Source organism: Dama dama, chromosome 18 (assembly GCF_033118175.1).
Source record: "Dama dama isolate Ldn47 chromosome 18, ASM3311817v1, whole genome shotgun sequence".
Classification (NCBI taxonomy): Eukaryota; Metazoa; Chordata; class Mammalia; order Artiodactyla; family Cervidae; genus Dama; species Dama dama.
The window spans coordinates 94,095,935-94,121,132 of record NC_083698.1 but is presented as its reverse complement, the minus strand read 5'-3'; the positions used below and the strand labels follow the sequence as shown (position 1 = coordinate 94,121,132).

The 25,198-nt window shown below is 41.5% G+C and overlaps 1 protein-coding gene across 10 annotated transcripts in view; it reads right to left on the bottom strand.

Annotated features, from left to right (window-relative positions):
• Nucleotides 1-25,198, bottom strand: part of CALD1 (caldesmon 1) — a 227,170-nt gene that overhangs the window by 9,186 nt on the left and 192,786 nt on the right. For 8 of the 10 annotated variants that reach the window (XM_061165844.1, XM_061165845.1, XM_061165847.1 and 5 more), the window contains 8 exons: nt 24,586-24,663; nt 18,410-18,552; nt 13,752-14,010; nt 10,667-10,807; nt 4,874-4,917; nt 4,690-4,768; nt 2,387-2,524; nt 1,827-1,922 (listed from right to left, as the gene is read on the bottom strand). In XM_061165844.1, the coding sequence (XP_061021827.1) occupies nt 1,827-1,922; nt 2,387-2,524; nt 4,690-4,768; nt 4,874-4,917; nt 10,667-10,807; nt 13,752-14,010; nt 18,410-18,552; nt 24,586-24,663 (978 nt within the window). The remainder of the gene's footprint in view (nt 1-1,826; nt 1,923-2,386; nt 2,525-4,689; nt 4,769-4,873; nt 4,918-10,666; nt 10,808-13,751; nt 14,011-18,409; nt 18,553-24,585; nt 24,664-25,198) is intronic. The other 2 variants (XM_061165850.1, XM_061165851.1) reach the window with 1 other exon arrangement.

The following is a 25,198-nucleotide window of genomic DNA, read 5'->3' as shown; positions in this document are numbered from 1 at the left end:
TCCAAGAAGAAAGAAGAAAAACATACACCTCTTTCTCCTTATCTTGCTATCATGAGAAGTCTTAAATGGGTCCACAAACTTGCTGAACTTGTATTATATGCAATGTTCTAGGGGAGAGGGTCCTTAGATTTCATTAGGTTTTCAAAGGGGTCCATAATTCAATAAGGTTGATAAACATTGGTCTGGAATCATAAAACTTTATGTAAACTGCCATTAAAAAATAATTTCCATCCTTCATATCACCTGGGGTGCTGGGAAACTTGAGGCACTAAAGATCATATACCTTGAGGGCATCACCCCTTGCCTTGTGTGTGCTAAGTCGCTTCAGTCGTGTCTGACTCTTTTCGACCCCGTGGACTGAAGCCTGCCAGATTCCTGTCCATGGGATTCTCCAGGCAAGAATACTGGAGTGGGCTGCCATGCCCCCTCCAGGGAATCTTCCCGACCCAGGGATTGAACCTGTGTCTCTTAAGTCTCCTACATTGGTAGGCGGGTTCTTTACCACGAGGACCACCTGGAAAGCCCTACTATCTCCTTTTATAGGCCTCCTTTCATATATCTGAGGGCTTCCCTGATGGCCCAGAGGGCAAAGAATCTGCCTGCAATGCAGGAGACACAGGAGATATGGGTTTGATCCCTGAGTCAGGAACATCCTCTGGAGGAGGAAATGGCAACCTATTCCAGTATTCTTGCAGGAAAAATTCCATGGACAGAGTAGTCACAGGGGCTACAGTCCAGAGTCACAAAGAGTCTGTATCTATTGGGAGAGGGAAAAAGATTTCTTTTCAATATATTAACTTTCCAGTTGTAAACTGGGTTCACATTAGTGTTATATCTCTGTGAGGCCTTTATGTAAAGAATCTCAGGCTGAATATTAATTGATTAGAAGGAAATGTACCCAAGAAGAGTATGGAAATATTTCCATTTTTCTTTTTTCAGTTGGAAAGGTGATAAACTCTAGTGACTTTGGAGATTAAACATGGAGCCAATGGGTGCAATTAAATGCTCAATGGTGCAGAGACCTAGGGTTTGGGAAGCTTTTCTTCTGCCTCTGGAGTGGCGTGGTTGTGACAATAGAGTCTTTCGCTACCTTGGGCACCAACAAAGCTAGAAAGCCAGCTGAGCAGAGAAAGCTCACCAGTGTACAGTAGGGAGCTTCATATGGCTTTTGATTATAATGATAAATGCAAGGCAACTACCATATACATTCAATGAAAAGGATAAGAGAATATTTTTTAGTAAGAAAGCCATGCTTAATAAGAAGACTTTAAATTTCCAAAAATAACATTCATAACCAGTTTTGATAGTTTCTAGTCTTACTGTTGTTTTGTTTTTAATGGCTTTCCTTTGGAGGTGTTGACAAGGAAATTACAGCAATTATTTCAACAACTACCTAATCACTGTATTTTTGTGTTAAGTTACAGAAATTAGGCAAATTAAAAAATGTGAGTTCGAGAGCCAGCATAACATTCTAAGTCCAGGGGTGCTCTTAACAGAGAGATGGCCAAGATGATTTGACATGTTCAAATTTCTAGGTTAACTCATAGAATAGAAACTAAACATGCAGACAGTTAAGAGGGTAAACCTGAACTGCCTCAGCGTTCCGGGAGGAGAGGTGCTGGCAGCTCCGTTTTACCTTCTGGGTAATGACAGCGCAGCTGCTCGGGACTGCTCTCTCATCTGAGCCCCTCCTTGTCTGTTACTCAGCAGTCGCAGCCAAGAACAGGGGCCCTGTTTTCCCCAGACAAATGCCCCAACAGCCTGTTTTCTTCTGTTGCTGGAAGCTGAGCTATCAAAGACATTCAGAAAAACCTGGAGCTACTTACAGAAGGCTTGGGAGCAGGCGACTTGCTTCCCTCGGGCGTTTTGGTTAGCCATTCATTGATGCGGCTGGAGACCCCCACCTTCAAGCCAGCGGTTTCCTGTAAAGGTCAAGCATCCAATGTTAAAGGGGAAAAAAAGAAAAAAACTACCTGGAAATTCAAAGCAACCTCGAAATACTATTCAGTATTATTTCATACATCACCAATCAATTACCGATCATTATATGGACTATTTTAAGGAAAATAAACCTTGAACTTGATATTGAAAGAGTATGATATCTGGTTTTCTTCCCCCTGCACTTCCCTTCCCCTGCCAATCCCAAGGTTAGTGATGAACTCCGGGCATTGTATTTAGAGGCCTCTGGCCAGGGCATAGTATAGAACCTCAGGAACACACTCTTTCTGAGCTTGCTTTTGTGGTCATTACAAAAGAAAGTAAGAATTATACTTTCTTCACTGCTTTTGTAATTAACTATGTAATTCCTAAAAAAATAAATAAAAGGAAAAAAAAAGGGTGGGGGGGATCCAACCTCTAGAATGAAAAGACAGCAATCCTTGCTCACCTTGTTTGGTGTGCCTGAAGCAGTGGGGGATGAGAACACGTTGCCTTTCTCCCACATGCTCTTGATGTTGCGGACACCTTCAGCAGGAACAGGAAGGTCTGAGGCTGCTGGCTTTGTAGGTTTTGCAGCTTTTGTTCCCTGAAGTATGTGAATTATTTTTAGGACTGACACTGATAAGTTTGTTCTCATAAAACTATAGTGAGCCTGTCTTCCTCAGCGTTATCACTCAACAAATTCATTGGGTAAACACCTTCACCAAAAATGACTCATAATTTCTATACATTTTGATAAGATCTCTATCTCTAAATAAACCATTATATCTACTTCAGAGGATCTTTTCAAAGTGAAATATGCTTTTCATTGGCATCTCAGCCCCCACCCCACTTATTGTTATAGTGATATGCTACTTCATTTCTTCAACAGACACTTCTTGAGTGCCTGCCGCATGCAGGGCACTGTGGTAGGCCCTGGGGACACGGCGGCACTCAAGACAGCCTTCTCTGTGAGCCCCACTGGACTGACATTAATAGGACAGATGGTAACTAGTTATTCAGTATTATTTCACATTGCAATAAGTGCTATGAAAGATGAGTGTGGTGCTGAAAGCATGCCAAGAGACCACACAAGAGGACAGTGGTACTTAGTTTGGGGGATTCCCAGGTAGCTGCTCAAGTGGTAAAGAATCCACCTGCACTGCAGAAGATGCAGGAGACATGGGTTTGATCCCAGGGTTGGTAAGATCCCCTGGAAGAGGGCACAGCAACCCACTCCTGTATTCTTGCCAGAAAAATCCCATGAACAGGGGAGCCTGGCAGGCTACAATCCAAAGGGCTGGAAAGAGTCAGACAAGGCCGTGCAACTGAGGACGCATTTAGTTTAGGGGGGCAAAGGAAACCACTTTGAGGATGAGACATTTAAACCCAGATCTGATGGAAGACTTCAAAGAGGTTGGTGAAGGAAAGCACAAACACCGTTTCATAAAGAGCTAACAGTACATGCCAAGGACCAAAGATAGGGATATGCCAGAACATCGAGAAAGACTGAGCGATCACTGCATGGAGAATATACTGAAAGGAGGAATGAACAGGTGTAAAAAAGAAAGATGCGCATCCAAGATACTTTTCCAGCAGTAGTGATGCACATACCCTAAATCATGTACTTTCTCTCCTGGTCCTGCTTTGGGGCCTGTGGCATGTGTCATCAAGGTGGGCAGCCAGGGTGAGTGGCCCCACTGCTGGACTAAGTAAAGGCTGAAGCAATAGTCTTGACTTCATTAACCCTGTTAGAGTTATGACCAATTCAACCACAGAAAAAAACTATTTGCAATTTATCTTATTTGTCTTATATTTTAGTGGCCATTTGATCTTCTGAAAATCTCCTCTTGAATGTTAGGACTTGATTATTCACTTGACAAACCATCCAGAACTCTTTCTTATTCCCTCTTATCATTTGTTACAAACTATTTTATAGGCATCTCCACTCTGCAGTACAAAGGTCAGGATCAAAGCAAATCAAACTGATCCAGTTACATCACAGCAGACAACTAAAACTAAAGTCTACACAAAGGAGAAAAAAAAATCAGTATTGCATCCTGATCAATGGCACCCTACCCTCTTAGTGCTTTGGTACTTGGAAATATACATTATTTCCAAATAGAGTAGAACTCCTAGGTCAATTGGGAGGGGGAAAGAAAGTTGGATTAGACAGAGGCATAAAACTATGATCCTTCAAACATAAAACAATCAATTTGAAATTGACTATTAAATTCCAGCTGGCTGTCATCTTTATATTAATTTATACTACCAATTTATTTGATGATGAAAGTTCTTATAGACAAAGAAGGACTAATCATGGTTGTAAAGGACCTGTTTAAACTATATATAGGAACACCTTTTATAAGGAATTAAGAATATTGAAGATATACTTGTGAACACATAAATAATACAGTTAAGTAACAAACTCATTCATTAAAAAAAAAAAATTACACCTTCATTGAATACTCAGGTGGAAAGTAGTAAATAATAATTTATTTTAAACTTTTCTATAATTTATCTTCACTATTGCTTTCTCTATAACTTATTCAAAATACTAAAGCATCATTAACATTCTAACACTACCGGACTTGATTATTGTCCTAAGTGTTTCTCTGATTGTTTATACAATCAGAGTATAATATACAATCAGAGTATGATTTCTGTTTGACCATAACACTAGGCTACAGTCTGTGGGTTTGCACAGAGTCAGACATGACTGAGTGGCTAACACTTTCACTTCAGTTATCTAACATCGAGGCCATCTCTCACCTCAATCGCACTGGTGTACTGCTCCAGTCTGCTGTCAATCTTGGAGACTACTGCCGCTTGATGAGCTGACTTGACACCACTGTTAAGTAAATAAAGACACACAGACATGCATAAAAATATGAGAGAATTTTCCCATTACATATAATGGTTGATGATTCTCAATTCAACAGTCAACCATGTTTACCTTTTCTGCACAGACTTATTCAAAAATTCTGCTCGCTCTTCTATCTAGGAATAGGAAAAAAAATAAAACCAGTTAATATTTTCAGCATATAAAGGTTTCTCAGTCCATACTACTATCTTCCCTGAACCTGGGGAATAAAAGCACCAAAGAATATCAAAGAGTAAGAGGGTGCTGTGCACAGCATCTCTGCTAGGGAGGAAAATGACACATTAGGTATTTGATTGAGGTCTGTGAGACTGGGAGATGAAGGTAGGATTAGCAGAAGACAGAGAAAATATGAAGTTCTGGAAACAAGGACTAGATAGAAAGGAATAAAAATGACTCTGAAATAACATAAATCAATGGCAAAACAATCACATTCCAAGACTAACTTTTTTTTTTTTTTTGCTTTCTGATGTACTTTAAATTTTTTTCATTTTTTATTGAGGTATAAATGATATAACATTAGTTTTAGGTATACCATATAATGATTTGATATTTGTATATATAAGAATGATAACCAGGAACTGTGATCTATTCACTTACTGCTTAGCCTGGTTTCCTAATTTTGATAGCTATCCAACCTATTACTGAACTTAATTTGCCCTGAATGTAGAAGACCGATGTGGGGCTGGGTGAAACTAGGGCACAGCTCATCAGGAATGGCTGAGGATTCTCATGAAAACCCTAGTAGTCAAGAAATAAGCCTAGAGAAACTGCTATGAGTATATTGATTGATTCAGTATTTTTAAAGACTTTTTTTTTAAAGCTAGAAATTTTGCTACAACTAAAGCTGCTAAATCAAACACTGTATTTTACTAAAACTGCATCACTCAAATCCAAATATTCTTCATAAGCCAGCAAATATTTGTTGACTCCTTATGATACCCAACTCCAGGCTAGAAATAGCCTCTGCCATGCATCCTCTGTCATCAGCAAAGAGTAACATCTCTGCATATGACTGCATGTGCAAAGTACACAGGTCCATTTTCTGTCCTGTTCAGGAATCTACTAGATTACAGTTACCCTAGACGGGTACATATCAACAACCTCAAATAAGATGCTATGATTCTAATGGCAGAAAGCAAACAGGAACTAAAGAGCCTCTTGATGAGGTTGAAAGAGGACAGTGAAAAAGTTGGCTTAAAACTCAGCGTTCAAAAAACTAAGATTGTGGCATCTGGTCCCATCACTTCATGGCAAATAGATGGGGAAAATGTGGAAACAGTGACAGATTTTATTTTCTTGGGCTCCAAAATCTCTTAAGATGTTGACTACAGCCTTGAAATTAAAAGACGCTTGCTCCTTGGAAGGAAAGCTATGACAAACCTAGACAGTGTATTAAAATGCAGAGACATCCCTTTGCTCACAAAGGTCCATATAGTCAAAGCTATGGTTTTTCCAGTAGTTATGTAGAGATGTGAGCTTTGGACAATAGAGAAAGCTGAGTGCCAAAGAATTCATGCTTTCAAATTGTGGTGCTGGAGAAGACTCTTGAGAGTCCCTTGGACAGCAAGGAGATCAAACCACTCAATCCTAAAGGAAATCAACCCTGAATATTCTTTGGAAGTATTGCTGAAGCTGAAGCTCCAATACTTTGGCTACTTGATGCAAAGAGCTTGCTCGTTGGAAAAGACCTTGATGCTGGGAAAGATTGAGGGCAGGAGGAGAAGGAGGCAACAGAGGATGTGATAGTTGGATGGTATCACTGATTCAATGGACATGAGTTTGAGCAAACTCCGGGAGACAGGAAAGGACAGGGAAGCCTGGCGTGCTGCAGCCCACGGGGTCGCAAAGAATTGGACATGACTTATCCACTGAACCACAACAAGAATACTGGAGCAGTTGACCTTCCCCTACAATCTTCGAAATGTCAGTGGCTTTTCTAGACTGTTGGCCTAGGACTCAGAGATTATTAATAAATAACCTTAAGCTTTTTGGAAAACATGCTTCACTCCTAATATCAGTTGAACAATACTTTTATAGATGTTAGTGAGGGCACTTCATCCTTTCCAGTGATTTCTCACAAAGATAAAATCAAACTCATTAAAAATAAAACTTTATGCAAAAATGTGCTATAGGTATCCCTGAGTTTATGAGGTGTAAAGGGTCTCAAACCCTTATTTTTCTGATTTTAACATGAACTTAGAAGTGCATTTCTGGAGGAAAAGTTCCCAGCTAAACTTTTTCTGAATGAGATAAAATACATTAGAACCACACAATGTACTGGCACTTATAATATTATTCACTCATCTATCCATCCAACCTTTATCCTTGTCAACCTGTCTGTCAAACAACCAACAAACCAATAAATTATATGTGAGTACCTATTATATAAAATTAAACACCAGTGATGTATAAGACAGGGCTCCAATTCTGTAAGGAGTCAGTAGGGGAGACTAGCAGAACACATAAATGAAAAATTTAAAATTCAGTGGTAGATAAACAGCAAAGTCCTACTGTAAAGCACAGAGAACTGTACCCAGTCTCCTGGGACAAACCATAATGGAAAAGAATATTAAAAAAGAATGTATATATGTGTAAAACTGAGTCACTCTGTTATACAGAAGAGACTGGCACAACATTGCAAATCAACTGTACTTCAATAAAAATAAAAAAAAACTAAACAGTAGGTACCATATTAAAGATTAAAAAATTGGAGAGTTGGAGAAAAATTTTCAGATGTTCTGGTATTTGAGCTGATCTTTATAGTTTATAGTTTACACAGCTTTATAAATGAGTTCATGAAAGTGAGGGTAGGGAGTCTGTGCGTTGGAGGGGAGAGGACATTTGTAGTAGAGCAGACACATATACAAAGATTTGGGGAACCAAGAAGCAAGCAGAGCAGTGGGACTGAAGAATGGCGAACCGCTCAGTGTGCGGGAAGGACAATGGACAGGGCAGACAGCAGGCCTGTTCTTTGTAGCATCGTTCTGACCTGGGGATCATCTTGTTAACGCTGGCCATCACATTTATGCACATTATGGCTCTCAGACTCTAACGTCTCCTTTTGTATCTACAGTATTCAATACAGATTGATTTCATCATCACATTTTGTCAGGACTTAGTGATGTATTTTTGCTGGCAAATGTCTGCACTTAGTGACTCTGGGTAATGTAACAATTTCTACTAAATTTGTTAATTACTCATTCTGTGTAAGGAGTTTAAAGAGAGAAACTGGTTCTTTTATAAACCAAGAGGTGGCAGTGTGGTCCTAATAAAACGGGAAAATCACACACATTTCAGCAAACTGGTGCTCTCCTTAATTCCACACTTCCTCCACCACGAGTATATGAAAATAATAATAATAAAAACAAAATTCTAAATTTAATTTACTTATTCTTTGTATGTCTTACGTAAGAAGGATCATTCACTGCCAGCATAATTTAACTATGAGAAACCAGGTTCTGAGCTTCTCAGACGAGGAATGTAAGCCATGAGAAATCAACAAAATACACCAGTGGATAATATCTTGTGGTCAAATATCAAACGTTTCTCCTTCCACTGGCATTCGACAATGTTACCTTGTGACCGTTTATAAAAGCTGCAGGGCCGAGTGTCAACAGTTGCAGGAATTTCAATTGTAGGACATGAAATGAAGTTATGAGCCATAGCAGGTTCTTCAAGGCACATACTATGGAGAAAAACACTAGACTGCCTACTCTTGAAAGCACATCTCTGTTACACAGAAATTAAAAATTTCTTTTTTATACATCAATTTTGATGGCTCACACATGCCTCTCTACTAGAATGTTGATGTTCAGTTGCTCAGTTGTGTCTGATTCTTTGCGGCTGCAGCATGCCAGGCTTTCCTGTGCTTCTCTACCAGAATAAGTAGATAAATGGCTTTGTGGGAACTCTGGAGTCTGGTTGATGGAAACACTAGAGAAGCTAAGTTGGGAACCTTGGCAGAGAGATGTTTGAAAAAAGAGGATGGGTTGCCGTTTCTTTTAAAAAACAAAGTAGAAATCAGAAGTTTCGATAACTACAACTTTTCTCATGTTCCCACACAGTTCAAGGAAAGTTCAGCTCAGGTGGCAATTGAAGGAAAGTTGAAAGAGAGAGGGCACTTTTCTTTTTCTGATTATCGATGAGCCAGGAACAAAAGGACCCAGTCAGAAGGGGACCTAGTGGCTTTGCAGAGATGGTCTAAAGTGAGCAGGGTTTGCATCTTTCTGCTCTTTCTCCTTCAGCAGGGGGATGCAAATGGAGTTTTGCCCATGTTCTCCAGCCACCCATAAACTACGAACATTTTACATTGTTAAATGGTTTGGAAAAAGTCAAAAGAATATTTTGTAACATAGGAAGACTTTAAGAAATTCAAATTTCAGATCCATAAATGAAGCTCACTTACTCCTCACAGCCTCTCTCTCCTCCTTCTGCTCCACCCAGAGACCTCACTGAGCTGGTAGTCTGCACTTGGTTACCCTTGTAACTCTTGAGTTTTCCTGAGGCGGTCAACTATATGAGTGCCCTATCGACAGTGACCTCGCTTTGTGCTTCCCTCCTTCATAGTTCATAGCACATATTAGATTTGTTATAAATATCAAATAAGAAAATTCCCTTGTGGCTTAGTTTCAATTCCCCCTGAAGCAGCCCTTGAGATGAGGTTGAAGTATAAGGACTTTATTTGGGAGGGGTTAGAACCATGGTATGGAGAAGGCAATGGCACCCCACTCCAGTGTTCTTGCCTGGAGAATCCTAGGGACGGCGGAGCCTGGTGGGCTGCCGTCTATGGGGTCGCACAGAGTCAGATATGACTGACGCGACTTAGCAGCAGCAGCAGAACCATGGTAGACTGGGACCCAGATCATCCTAAAGACTGAAGGAAATGATCTAGAAATAAAACATACTGTTTTCCATGTGAAACAAGTAATAAGTGTAAGTGTAAATAACTGACTTTTGATCAAAATGTGCACACGCTGATAGACACACACACACACACACACACACACACACACACACACATTATCCAGCTGCAGCTATGATTCTATACTGGCTTTACCTGTTGTCAGGGCTTTGTAACCTAGCTAGGATGACAGAAAATAAAAACTGCTCAAAGTTCCAATCTGTAAAGATTCATTCATCCATGTATTTATTCAATAACCACTCACTCACTACATCAGTGAATATCTTCACTGTGCCAGGGACTCAAAACATGCTAACTATATAAGCAAAAATACATATTTGAGTCTATGCTCTTGTCCCTCCTTCTCAACCATCCCATCATCTCCCTGACTCAGCTCCTTCCTGCTCATTCTCTCAGCAGCACCCCTGTCTTCCTTTATTAGGAGCTATGCCCACTGAAGGGAGTAGTCGGACCAAACTCATCCTGGCAAGGGAGCCTATCTGAGTCACATTTCATCTCCTTTGATGATAATGGCTTTGAAATTTGACCTGTACCATCCCCAGCTGTCCTGCTCTTAATAATGACAAAGAAAAATAATGAAATTAGCATGAAAAAGCAGCTTCAACCTTTAAAATATATTTGCCTATTTTATAAAGTTTCAATGTTTCTGCTTTTAATTGCTCAAAGTAATAAGGCACATTGAGAGTATGGGTCAATGAAATCTAGAGGTAATCACCATAGGTCATTTTAATCAAAGGTCTAATAAACAAAAGACACAAAGTACTCCACTTGATTTCTCTCCTATCTATATCTTGAAAATGAAAAAAAGCTATGAAATTGCTGACAGAGGGAGCAAAAAGATTAATGGAACAAAAACTTTGAATAATCAATAACTAAATCAGGGGCTGAAATCATGTTTCTATCATATTTTAATAAACACAAGAAGGTTTTCTGGGGAAAAATACCTTGAGAGATGAACCTTTAGGAGTGAAGCATTTGAAGGGCTTCTTGTCCTCTGATAAACCATCTTCCGGCATCTTCTGGCGTTTCTCAGCAGCTTCCGCCCTTCGCCTTTCAATCTCTTCCTTTAGCCTCCTCTTCTCTTCCTAAGAAAGAACAAATAACAAGGACGTTAATATCAGCTTCAGGCCAAAAGGAAAGACTGCTGTAGGGGAATGGTCATAGTCCTAGAAGAAAAAGAGCCGGGTTCTAGAAAAGATGCTACCCCTTCCTCGAGGGTGGCATCAGAGGTTAAGCCCGAGCACTTGAGTCCAGCTGCTGATGCACACTCTGGCACTGCCCCGTCTAAACTGTGTGACCTTGGCCACATTACTTATCTACCCCATGCCTCAGTTTCCTCATTTGTAAAATGGGGATAATAATAGTATCCACTGACTAGGGGTTTAACACAGACTAAATGAGAAGCTGAAGCTCCAATACTTTGGCCACCTGATGCGAAGAGCTGACTCATTGGAAAGGACCCTGGGAGGGACTGGGGGCAGGAGGAGAAGGGGACGACAGAGGATGACATGGCTGGATGGCATCACCGATTCGATGGACATGAGTTTGAGTAAACTCTGGGAGTTGGTGATGGACAGGGAGGCCTGGCGTGCTGCGATTCATGGGGTCGCAAAGAGTCGGACATGACTGAGCGACTGAACTGGACTGAACTGAAATGAGAAAGCTCAGGTAGAAGGCTTAGACTCATGTTCAGCAGGATGATCATCATAGTCATCATCACCTCGTCAAGTCATCAAACACTGGCCTTCCATTTTGTGTATGTGAAATAAGTTATCACTTCTACTTCCTAGGAGAGATGTGAAGACAAATGAGATGATTCATATGCTAAGGTATACAAATGTACAGTACTATATTTACTAAATTGTACAAGAGATGGTTTCATGGTTGTTCCTACCTTAGCTCCTTAGCTGAGTAGATTATTTCTAGATAGTCTGACAAATCTGAAACGGTGTAGACACTGCACCCTAGTGGTGAAATCATAGATGTTTACAATCCCTCTCATCAACCCCTCCCACCCGCCCCAGGTGCCTTCATTCCTAGCCTAGAACACTCTGTCTTCTCATCAGGCTGCACATCCTCTAGGAACAGTTTTCTGACAGATTTATGTAGTCTCTGTAGTTTTCAAACTGGATGTTCTCAAGCAGGAACTGGATGTTCATGTATCAGAGGATGCTGCAGAAAGATCATGTGTATTGTGGACTGAATATTTGTGCCCCGCCCCCGCTCTCCCCACACCACCACCTCACCAAATCCCTGTGTTGAAATCCTAACCCCCAGGGTGATGGCATTAGGAGGTGGGGATTTAGGGACCATGAGAATGGAACCTAAAAGAGGCTCCAGGGAGCTCTCTCACCCCTCTGTCCTGTGAGGACACAGCAAGAAGACTGCTATCTGTGAACTGAGGTCACACCAGACACAGAGTTTGCTGGCATTTCGATCTTGGACTTCGCAGCCTCAGAACTGTGAGACAAACATTTCCTGGATGTCTCATCAGCCACCCAGTCTATGGCAGTTTGTTATAGCGGCCGCCACTAAGACATGGTGCTTGGTAGGAGGTTAGACCAAATCATCTCTGAGGTCCAATCCAGGTCTCAGAGGACATGTTTCTCCTCTGCTTTCATTGATACTTTGCTCCTCTAGAGAATAGCAATAACAATAATAACAGGACTGAAAACTATGAGTTCCTGAGTGTCTATTAAGTACCAGGCACCCTGAATGCCATGATTTAATCACCACCACAATCCTGAAAGTAGATATTTCACAGATAAGGAAAAGAGGTCTCACGGTCTAGTGACCCTCCCAAGGTCCCAGCTTGCCAGTGGCAGAGGGTCTGATTCTAAAACGATCATTCCAATTACTTTCTAACCAAAGGTCATAGGCTCAAGAAGAGCTGGAGCTGAAAGAGATCTTGGAGTAATGTATCCAAACTTTCCACACAGTTTGGGGAATGTTTGTATAGGATCCATGTCAGAAAGTCATCTAAAGTCTTTTTGCATATTTTAAATGATGGGAGATCACAATTTCTGGAGATTTGTGTGGAAAGCTCTACGTGGAGTTGGAGAAGCTGGGTCCCAGTAGCAAATCTATCACTTATTAGTCAAGTGACTTCACACAGGTCAAACTACTTGATTCCCATTTCTTTGTCCATAAAATGAGGATAATGTACCTCAGGATACAAGGAAAAAAGGCTCTTTGTGAACTACTGCAATGCTTACAGTAACTGGTTAAGCACTTTTTCAGTTCTCAAAATTTGCCTTCTTGTAACTTTATCTGTCATTTTCAGTTCTGCTTAAGAAGATGGAACAAATTCATCTGCTCATAATCACTGTGCTCCCGCTACATGCCTGGCGCTGTGCTGGGTCCTGGGTGTACAACAGTGAAAAAAGCAGGTACTGTCCCTCCCTTTGAAAATCTAGTTACTTACTCTTCCACTTAAAACACCCCCAAAATGATTTTTGCGAAACTCTTCTCTATACAACCTCCTCAAATATCAAAAAACAACCACCATGTGACTCTTGGTTCCTGTAACTGATCTGCAGACTTTTTCATCCTTCTCTGCTCTCGCGGTCTTTACTGAGAGACATTTACAGGGACACGTGTTAAGACAAAGGCAAGTGGGACCTGTGGAACATTACAAAGCCTCTCAGTGCCTCGGTTTCCTGATCTCTAAAATGGGGATGAGAAGGCTACTTATATGAGAGAGCTCTTAGGAGAACTGAATAAATTAATGTGTATAAAAGTTTTAGAACCATGCCTAGCACACAGCAAGCTGCAGCTGCCGTTCAGCCGCTAAGTCGTCTTGAACTCTTTGTGACCCTAAGGACTGCAGCATACCTGGCTTCCAAGTCCTTCACTATCTGCCGGAGTTTGCTCAGATTCATGCATTTGTAAGAACTCACATTCAAAAGGGCAGCAGCAGTTCACCAAGGAAGAAACTATTTTCCAGGGTCAGAATGTTCACGGGGAGACACCCTCTCGTGGGCTTGGGTAAGTGAAGGTGCTAGACCACCGCGCTGCGCCCCGCCTTACCTCCTCTCTCACTTTTCGCTCTGCTTCCTCCTGCTTCTTCCTCTGCTCCTCCTCCTCCAGGACTTTCCTTCGCTCCTCCCTCTTCTTCTTCAGCTCCTCCAGCTCCAAGGCCGCCTCCTGCTGCTTCTGCTTGAGCTTCTCGAACTCCTCGCTCTCCGTCTCCCCGCGGCGGCGGCGCAGCTCCTCCAGCCGCTTGCCGGCTTCCACCTGGGAGGCGCCTTCAGCCTCCTTGGCCTCGCTGACCCTCCCGCCAGCGCGGCTGCAAAGGAGTGGGACACTCGTCTGCCTTGCAGCCTACCCTCACCGCCCCTGGAAGCAGGGGAGGTCGGTCTGCAGGCCTTGCATCCCACACGGAAATCTCCACTGCCCTCACTGGACAGCGGATCCTCACGGCTAAGTTGGGTTCCATCTGGAATTCCCAGGTCTGAATCCGAGTCCCCTCCCTGCCACTTACCCTGGGTTTCCTAGGTTGTACAATGGGAGCAAACAGGCACTGTTGGTGGGGCTGTAAATTGGTACAACCACTAGGGAAAACAGTATGGAGGTACCTCAAAAAATTAAAAGCAGAACTGCCACATGAGGCAGAAATTCCACTTCTGGGTATTTATCCAAAGAAAATGAAAACACGAACTCAAAAAGATACATGTAATGCCCATGGTCATGCAGCATCATTTACAAGAGCCAAGATATGGAAACTGCCCAAGTGCCCATTGATGGATGAACGTATTACAAAAATGTAAAAGTAGGTATAATGGAATATTGCTGAGCCACAAAAATGGAAGAAATCTTATATAAATACTCATTAACAGGTAGTGAGGGCATTCTTAACTATATCTGAACATAGGTGGCCCATTTCTGACACTTTTGTAACAGATAATTACCATGGTCTAGTATCATTTATTCCATGCAGAGAATAGCACTGGTGTTTCTAGCTATGAAGCAAGAGGAGGAACAGAAAAGGAGTTCAGGATTACATAGTTACCCATACTGATTTTTTTTGCATGCATCTCATGCTTTTAAGATAGTGAGAAAGTTCTGAATAAACTATGTCCTTTAGTACTATGCTTTTCAAGCTGCATTTTGTAAAATCTATTTAGTGGACTGTAATTAACATTTAAAAGAACCAATGAGAAAACATCAGAGGGTATTGCATGGAACAAGGGAAATGACCTTTTCTTGACATTCTTGTTTCAGTTATAAGTACATATGTAGACATATGTAGACGTGTACCGCGATATAATGTAAAATTTATATTTTACTAGGAGTTGAGGTTAAAAAGTTAAAAAATATCATTCTAGGTTCTTGATAGCTAAAGATCAACTCTTATTTTTAACTCAGTCAAGGTTAGGGGACCCCTTAAGACTTGATATTGCTCTTTCAAAGTCTTAAATGTCCATAGGCCTGTGACTCCAGAGAGGAACCCTCTCCTTTCAGATAAAGTCTCTCCATCTTCAGAGAGTTGGTTCTTCCTGAGAGCTGGTGTCAGTGTTTGGTAGGACTGCTAACACGTGCCTATAGAAACTTTTCTGGACTCCACTAGGTGTCGCTCAATCTTCATTTTGGACATTCAGATGCCCATCATTAGGGACTGGTTAAATCAGTCATGACCCATCCAGCCAGTAGAACACTCTAACATTAACTGTAGGCTTATACTCACTGGTGTAGAAAGCTAGCAAAAAGATACACTGTTATGCTCAGTGAAAGAATCACTTTAAAACAGAGATTTATAATTATACACATATATACATCTATGTCTGTTTTTTAATGTATACACATAAAGAGTATCTGGGGAAAATGTTACTGGTGGTTTCCTTGGGTGATGGGTGCTTAACTTGCTCCTGAATTGAGATTTTCATGTCATATTTTAGAGAAAACATCTAGCTATAAGAAAATGGGTCTATCAAAGGGAAAAGTAATTAAATCAACAAAAGGAGCTATGCTCAAAACAAGAACAAGAATTTTGGCCGCATCACACCTGCTCAGATGTGTTGGATGGCCTGAGCGTTGCTGCTAAGTCACTTCAGTCGTGTCCGACTCTGTGCGACCCCACAGACGGCAGCCCACCAGGCTCCCCCGTCCCTGGGATTCTCCAGGCAAGAACACTGGAGTGGGTTGCCATTTCCTTCTCCAATGCATGCAAGTGAAGTCGCTCAGTCATGTCTGACTCTTAGCGACCCCATGGACTGCAGCCTACCAGGCTCCTCCGTCCATGGGATTTTCCAGGCAACGGCCTGAGCGTTAGGGTACCACTAATATGGAAATTTCTTCCAGAAGGTTCTTTCCTCTTTCTGTGGCTTCGTTAGGTGAAAGTTAAGATGAATATAGACCTTTCACTATGAACACAGCTAGTTTTCAATTAGACTAGTAGGTACTAAGCTAATCTAAATAGAGGCTCTCACTCCTCCCCAGCTCCTCACTCTATAACTATATGGAGCAAAGTGAGGTGTCTCTGCTTCCATAGGCATCAATTTCTAATTGAAACTACAACTAACGTATGTAGGCAGCTAAATTAAAAACTAATAACATGGTAGCAGTTTGTTTCATTTTTTCCTGTCAAAACATAGCAAAATTAAAGCAAGAGTCCCAATTATGGGTTCTCAATCCTTACTCTGTTGCCATCCCTTGTGACTTATCTTTTCGAGTTACCCAGTTTTTTGGATTCCCAAACAATGGGCATGGTAATTGTCAATTTGAGTTTTGACTGAAACTGGTTGACAAGCTTGCTAACTGTTAACCAAACCTCTTTCTACTGACAGATTTTTAAAGTTATTTCTCTTAATAAAATTGTACTTGTGCCTACAGCACATATTTTAAACCATCAAGTAACTGTTATTGCTGTTCAGTTGCTAAGGTGTGTCTGACAATTGTAACCCCATGGACTGCAGCACGCCAGGCTCCCCATCCTTCGCCACCTCCGGGAGTTTGCTCAGACACGAGTCCATTGAATTGATGATGCCATCCAACTGTGTCATCCTCTGTCACCCCCTTCTTCTCTTGCCCTTAATCTTTCTCAGGATCAGGGTCTTATCTAAGTAATTAAACAATAACATTTTTAGGTAATATTCTTTGAACACTTTTCATGAACTTGACACTGTTCTAGGGCTCTAACGCATTAAAGGACTGGCACTTCAGCAAGCTCTGCACTCAGCTTACCAGCCTGAATCAGCTTGATTTCTAGATTTTCTATGAATTCCTAATAAACTTAATTTTTACATCTACTTTCTTGCCAATCCCAAGTAACATCGATAGGTTCTACCCTTCTCACTCCTTCACACTTTATTTAGGCTTTGAATACACATCTTTTCTTCCATGTGCTTTCAGCTGTCTTTTGTAAAACCGTGACTAGATTTCTTCTCAAATTTTTGTGTAGAAAAATTGTGTGCATAACAACTATATTTACCTAAAACTTTAGCATCTTAAAGCGGCTAGAAATGTCCATCCCTCATAGTTCTGCTTGCTCCTGAGTGTTACCCATGCTTTGGTGTAAGGAGTCGTCTGGCTTCTATACAACACCTGCTTGGAACTTTCTTATTTGAAGTATTCCCAAAAACAGGGTCTACAGGCAGGGTGGCCACCAATGAACAACCCTCTGGGAATCCACGTTACCGGGACCCCAGACTCTTTTCCAGAATGTTTGGCACAGCAGCCAGTGACAAAACAGAGACTGCAATTTGGCACCAGCAGTTGGAGCGAGTGTGTGCAGGAATGGGGCACGGAGAGTCAGGTAGCCAGGCATCCATGGCAGGCTTCTACAAAGCTGGTGGGGGTGGGGGGAATCTCCATATTTAACCTAGAAGTGAGGATTTGCCTGCATATACTTAGATCCCCTGGAGGAGGGCATGGCAACCCACTCCAGTATTCTTGCCTGGAGAATTCCGTGAACAGGGGAGCCTGGTGGACTACAGTCCATGGGGTTGCAAAGAATCAGACAGGACTGAAGCGACTTAGCATGCACACACTTGTCTATCTGGCCTAAACTTAATTGCCGAGATCTATTCAGTGTGATGGGAGAGGGGATGAAAAAGGGGAATCTGAAGCTCTGCAAGAGGATTTTCCAAACTGGAGCATTAGTTGTATGCCCTCTTCCTCCCTCTTAGAGATTCCCCAAGGCAAAATAACATCAAAGTTTCTCCAAGTCCTGGGTAAAGAGAGGTAACTTATTTAGTTTAACCTAAGGTTTGCAAAGTATCTGGCCACCAGGCAATCTTCCTTTTCTGCAACAATTTATTTACAATGTTTAGAAAATACATTCTGAAAAATGGTATTGAGAAGTTTCTTTTATGAAGTCTGCTGGACCTTACAGATAATGAATCAATGAGATGAACTCAGGTGAAAATGTTTTCTAATAAGCTGATCTTACGTGAACGTATTAGGGCAGTGAACAAAAACATGGATACCAAGCAGGATTGATCTGCCTTGTCAAATAATGGGAAAAGCAGATCAAACCTTGTCTGAGCAGGGCCTGCTGTTCTCCTGTTAGTGATTGATAGCCTGATCTGCTGACGGAGTATCTCTAAGACAATGGCCAGTGACCTCACAACAAAAGTATGTTGCCTGTTAGCACGTTTCTGTCTGGAGTCACAGGGTAGGGAGACTGACTTTCCCCCCCCCCCCCCACACATGAGCACAGTCACTGTTAACTAGCCACTATGTCTTACCTGAAAGTATTCTCGGTGTGTTTAAGTTTGTGGGTCATGAATTCTCCATTCTGAGACTTCACTTCTGTAAACCCCTTCTTTGCATCCAAGAAGCTCTTAACGTCTTTGCTTTCTTTGTCCTTTTTAGTCTTCTCATCTTTGAGCTAACCAATGGTACATATCAGGAAGAAACATAACGATAAAAATCTTATTAGGTTTCGGTTGGTATCACCAAATAAAACCCAACATTGTTAGGAAGCCAGAAAACTGAGAAGTAAAACAAACCACTGGAGAATGATGTGGTAGACCTGGAATCAGAGGAAATTCTTGGAGCATGAGCTATGGTCCTCCAGCTTCTGAGCAAAGACCCTGACCACAATTTTAGGAGGTCAGGATCATCCCTTATTTCACTGAGGTTTTATTTTCAAAAGTGACGGAGGTGTTACCATTTGGAAACCATTATGTTCTGGAAACTCCACATGAGAGGGGTTGTTTTCAGTTCCCACTGGGAAGAGCAATTATTAGTGTGGCCTTGATGGGAGAATGGCCAAGTTGCTTGGACAGATTTCTTCTTGGATGAAGGGTGCTTCTTTGAGAAGGACTTGAATGTGTTGAGGAGGAAATAAGAAACCTACTGAGTTAGCCAGATCTGTCAAGTCAGTCTTGGCAGATTTCAGAGGAAGACCACCCTAGTATTTTAATCAAATGAATAACTAGGGTCTTCAGGATAGAAGACATAATAACCCTACCTTTAGAGGGATGACGCAGAGACCTGCGGGGCCATGTTTATAGTCATCTAAAGCATTAAAGATAGAATGCAAAGGAAAAATTCCAGGGCTGACCTTGACTTCCATTGAAGGTGATAATTTAGTCTCTGAAAGTGGCTTTGCGATTGTTGTGGGAGACAGAGGAAGGTGGTAGGTATTAGCTCTAATTTTTGTGTGCATGGGTAGGCTTTGTGTTACAAGTTCCTCACAGTGAGACAGATTATTTCAAAGTATACTGAATTTGCATAGCTTTTTTTTGGGGGGGGGGGAGTAAAAGAATTCAAATTACCTTTATCATCTCACCCATTCTTAAAAAATGAGTGTGAGAACAGGTGAGGTTCATTACTGCTCATTTGAAGACAAACAGTGAGAAAGCACTAACATTCGAAAGAGACCAAAGGAGGGGGGTTTGGGTGTAAGAACTCAGGGCTCCAGTGGCTGCCAAGAATGGTCCCTCCCCTTACCTCACCACTCACCTCTTTGCAGTTGTTATGCTTCTGATACCTAACTCCCACCAAAGTGCATGTTTTACTAAGAAAAGGTTTTTTTTTTTTTTTGCTCTTTACTAATGAGTCTTCAGTAGTCCTTTGCCTGATTCCTTTTGCCGAGTATTATTTGATTAAATTACTATCGATGGACTATTCACTACCACGGTGCCCTATCTAGTTAAGACTTTTCATCTTTTTCCAAGTGGCATATATCTAGGACATCCCTTGGACTTGCTGAAGAGGGAGGCTGTTATTTTGCTATTCTTTCTGAGAGCTTTGTCTGAAAGTCAGGAAATCTGAGTTTTAGTCTTAGTGTTGTCAACAATCTAACTGTGACTTTAAGTCACCTAACATCTCTGGAATGCTGGCTCCGTGTGCATGAAAAGAAAGGGTTGGGCTAGATGATCCCTTCCTAATCCTTCAGCCTGTGCCTTCTCTCTTGGCTCCAGATTTGTGCTGAGAGGGTCAGAGAAGAGAAGGAAGCTCCTGGTCTGTCCCGCAGCTTTAATTCGACGGTCCTTGCCTGGTGGTAAATCAGTATTTATTGGGCAGGCAGGAGCAAGCAAGGTCTCTTTTCATTCTGACCTACCATTGTTGGGAATAGCCCCAGAAACTATGGATGGGAGTTTATATCCTGGTTAAGCGGTATCTGGGGATACACATTTAAGGGTGAGGTGGTCCCCTTGCAGTGAACCCATGAAAGAAATTGTGAGTCACACCTCACAGTTTGTGGAGCACTATACAAAGAGAAGCTCATTTCTCCTATTTTGGAGTCAGATATTTCCAGTCTCCCAAAATGCATTATCTAATTTATCGACCAAAAATGTGTGTAAAATAGATTTGTAAAACAATACGTGTCTAACAGAAGAAACATCCCTTTTTTTCAAGTTCTGCCTGTACTGGCAAAGTTGTGGTAGATGGTATGCTTATATTCTCTTTGGAAGACTTAAAAAAAAATTCCCAAAGAAATAATGATAATTTAATGCTGACTGCAAATTATTTTTTCTTTCTGGGAAATGAATAAATAAATTCCGTAACACTTTAAGGAGCACAGTGGGTTGGCTTCTATAGCAGATTCAGCCTAAGCAAATGGGATATTCTGAGCCCACTGGGAAAAGCATTAGAGCCTCCAGATCAAAATGTTACCAAGAAGACAATCTGTGCTGATGGATTAATACAGGGCCATGTATCCTGAGTAGGAGATGGCAATCTTCTCCAGCATTCTCACCTGGGAAATCCCATGGAGAGAGGACCCTGGTGGGCTAGTCCGTGCCTGCTAAGTTGTTTCAGTCGTATCTGACCCTGTTGCAGTAGCCCGTCAAGCTCCTCTGTCCATGGGATTATCCCTGGCAAGAATATTGGAGTGGATTGCCATGCCCTACTCCAGGGGATCTTCCCAACCCAGGGATTGAACCCACGTCTCTTGCATCTCCTGCATCAACAGGCAGGTTGTTTATCACTAGTGCCACCTGGGAAGCCTGGGCTACAATCCATGGGGTCGCAAAGAGTCAGACACAGCTGGGAACAGCACAGGAAAAAAAAAAAAAAAGTGATCAGTGGGGTAACACATGGGTGTTATGTGTGTAGGGGTAGGAATTCCAGTGACATACTCTTGTGCCAGAGAGACGCTCAAAAAGTTGTGAACAAGTCTAAAAGGACTGAGGCACCAGTTTCTCTGTTGTACTGCTTTCTATCATTTGATTCCAGAAGAATGATAAGAACTGGTGCAAGTTACACTTTTTCAGACTAAGTAGAACATACTTTTGTTAGATTCAGAAGCCTCAATTCCTTTTCCAGGCCCAATGTCTATCACATGAATGGCCCTGTCCATGGACAACATGGACTTCCCTGGGGGAGCTGAGGCTCTGCTCAGACCCACAGAGTCAGAGTCTGTGTTTCATAAGATCCCAGGTGACCAGCATGCACCCTGATGTTTAGTGAGAGGCTCTGGCCTACGTGATATGAACATTAGTTTCATTATTATATGAACAGCTCTGCTGGAAATTGTTTTCCTATTAGAGGCCAGAACAAACAACGAGCTCTGGGGTGAAGAACTAAAGGGAGGCATTTTATATTCAATATCCTAGGATAAACCATAATGGAAAAGAATGTATATTAAAAAAAGAATATATGTATATGTATAAAGGGCTTCCCAGGTGACTTAGTGGGTAAAGAATCTGCCTGCCAATACATGAGACACAAGAGACGTGGATTCGATTCCTGGGTTGGGAAGATTACCCTGGAGTAGGAAATGGCAACCCACTCCAGTATTCTTGCCTGGCAAATCACATGGGCAGAGGAGCACGGTGGGCTACAGTCCATGGGGTCGCAGAGAGTCAGACACAACTGAGCAAGAACTCACACACACACACGCAATACGTGTATAACTGAATCACTTGCTGAGCAGCATAAACACAACACTGTACCTCAACTATGCTTCAGTAAAAAATAAAAAATTAAAAGAAGGCATTTTATAGCTGGGGAAGATTAAAAGTTAAGTTTCAGGGTGACTGGTCATCTGTGATTCACTGCCACAAACAGTTAAACTGCAGTGGGAGAAAGAAGGTTTTGTGTAAGGGACTGGAGTGACTTCTGGAAATGTAGCTCACCTGATGTTTGTGTTTCCTTTCCTTGCAAACTCCATGAAAGGAAAGACTTTTGTTGAGAGTAGAGAACAAAAAGGGGGTTGGGGGGGTAGAAGGAGGGCGTTTAAAATGGCCACATCTCGTAAACTATGATTGAAAGTTATCTAAGTGGAGCAGCTACACAAACAGGTGGAGAGGGGGAAAACTAGTTACTCAACTAGTAATTTATGTATGCAATGTTAAAACAGGAATGGCAGTTGTTTTTTTTTTTTTTTTTCAAAGCTTGGGTTAAGGAGCTAATCTGTTCTTGTGTCAAAAAGAGGCCAGGTTTTGGGACACTGGAATGTGCTGGAGGGCAGACTGAAAAAGGGGCAGGACTGAAATCATCGGCCACACGGCCATTGTTGAACTGGGGGCCTTATCTGAAAAGAGGCTAAAGGATGATGGGATGACTGCTGGTGAGCTCCTTCTAGTTTACAGGCACAAAATGTGGACACAGAATGCCTTGGTCATTAAAAACAATCCACACCTTACTGAACTGAATGAAATGGAGAATTCATACAGTCATTCCCGCCTCTCCTGCTCCACAGAAATGTAATTACTGAGTTATGATTTCATGCCCTCTTCCTCCTGTACTTAAAGATATTCCCCCCCCAAGAAGTTTCTGTATAGCAGAGGGAGCTCAGCTCTGCACTCTCTGATGACCTAGATGGGTGGGGTGGGTGGTGGGAGGGAGACTTGAGAGGGAGGGGATATATGTATATACACAGCTGATTTCATGCTGTTGCACAGAAGAAAGCAATACAGTTCTGTAAAGCAATTATACTCCAATTAAAAAATAAGTTAAAGATATTCTCTCACAAAATGCTAGCTTCAGAGATGAAGCTAAATAATAATATATGTGGGATGTATAAATATATATGTGGGAAGCGAAATAAATAATATATGTGGGATATTTCTTGAGTTTAGTTCCAAAGTAATGTTCATTTTTTGGAAATGAATTTGTAGTTGTTTTTCTGTTACAGAATGGGAACAGTTGTTTCCCAACATGTTCAACAAATTTCTCAGCAGCCTCATTAGAGCCAAATTTAGTTTTCTAGTCTTTAGCATTCATGCTTTCTCCTGCTTTTAACTGGGCAGTGTTCACATTCGGTTTTTACTCCCAAGCCACCACAAGTTCTACTAGAAAATGGGAGGAACACATACCAAAAACAAAATAAATATCACATGAACTAGAGTTCTTTTTACATGAATCTTAGGAAAAAAAAGGTTTAAGAAAAAATCATTCTCCTATTAAATCTCATCTATTTGCTAAATATAGATTTGTCTGTGTCTTATTCTGTGCTATAATGGGCAGAGAAATGTAGCAAGAGTCCATCTGAGTTGGAGCTTAATAACTACAATTCAGTCCTACAGGCAGAGTAATTCAAATCTTATGTTTGATAATTTAGTTTTACCACGATCAAGTACTTTGAGCTTATTAAATACTATCATCATTTTTAGGATTGCTTGGAGCTAACAGAAGCATGATGGTTAAAACAAGATCAGACTTTCTTTCTTTTTCCTTTTTTTTTTTTTTAAGCTGTGCTATGTGGTGTGCGGGATCTTAGTTTCCCAACGAGGGATCAAACCTGTGCCCCCTGCATTGGGAGCAAAGAGTCTTAACCACTGGATGGCCACGGAAGTCCTGAGGTCAGGCTTTCTGATGTGGCATTTTGATTATGCCGGGACATAATGACATGCTCTCTGCAGCAGCCTCTGGTCCACTGACTTGTTTACTACTTACCTACAGTCAAACACCCTGGCACCAGCTCCCGTGTGTGCCTCAGAAATGCAGTGCAGAACATTGTGCCAAACTTTTTTTTGAAAACCAAATATCATCTTCAGTTCAACAGATTTTCTACTGAGAGGTGTGGGAGTGTTTTCTCGTTGAAAAGTTAAATCATTAATCAAAGCCAGTTGGAAATATTTCCTGATTGAAATGAAAGTAGGATGGCCCAAAGGAAAAAAAAAATAGCTTTTTTGGAGGAGAATAGAAAGCAGGCAAGGTTGATCAGAGAAGTGTTTTTCAAGCTTTCTGACTGTGACCCATAGTAGAAAAGACAATTTATATCACAATGCAATACTCAGTGGCCATGATGCCCTCTGATATTTTCTATTCTACTTCATTTAAAAAAATGCAGATTGACATTTTTAACTAGTTTTGCTTCAAATTGATTTCACCATTCAATGGATCATGAGCCATGGCTTGAAAAATACTGGGTTAGAGGTTACAATTTTGAGATCATCTGACCTGAAACGTCATGGAACACTGCTCTCTGTGCTTTATGACTAGGTTCCTTCTCAATGATATTTACCTCTTCTTTTTTGAAGGCAGCCTTGTCTTCTTGGGACTTTTCTCTTTTAGCTGGCACTTTAGCCCCCCTTTCTTCTTCCTTTTTATTTTCAAGAATGGTAAGGTCACTTATTTAAAAGCAAGAGTGAGAGGGTGCTCAGGTCACTCTGCATGTGGCGTGAAGTGACTTCTCTGTGGCTGTCCCAATGCTCACATTTCCCCAGTGTCAGTGGTTCTAAACAGCCATGTGGGATCGTTTCCTCCCACCAAATCTTTCCTCATGTGCCTGCCATTGTGCCTGCTGAAGTCCAGCGTGACGTGGTGCTTCTAGTGAGTGTTGAATACCTCATGTGTTTGGTGCATCTTACTCCTGATCATCTCTTAGGATAGCTGTGTTTATGAGCCCCTTGTAAGAAGCAGAAGTGAAAGATGACTTGAGTGCAATGCAGACTTAGCGATAGAGCATTCTCTCTGGAAAGCTCAATACACAAGCATCTCTTTTCTTTTCTGGTTAGGTATAGTGCTTTTAATGTAGCCTTGCAGACAGAGGGAAAAAAAAATGTTTCTTAGATTACAGACATTCCCCCAGCCCCATTCCACTCTTCCCTTGTGCTACATAAATCTGTATCACCCAG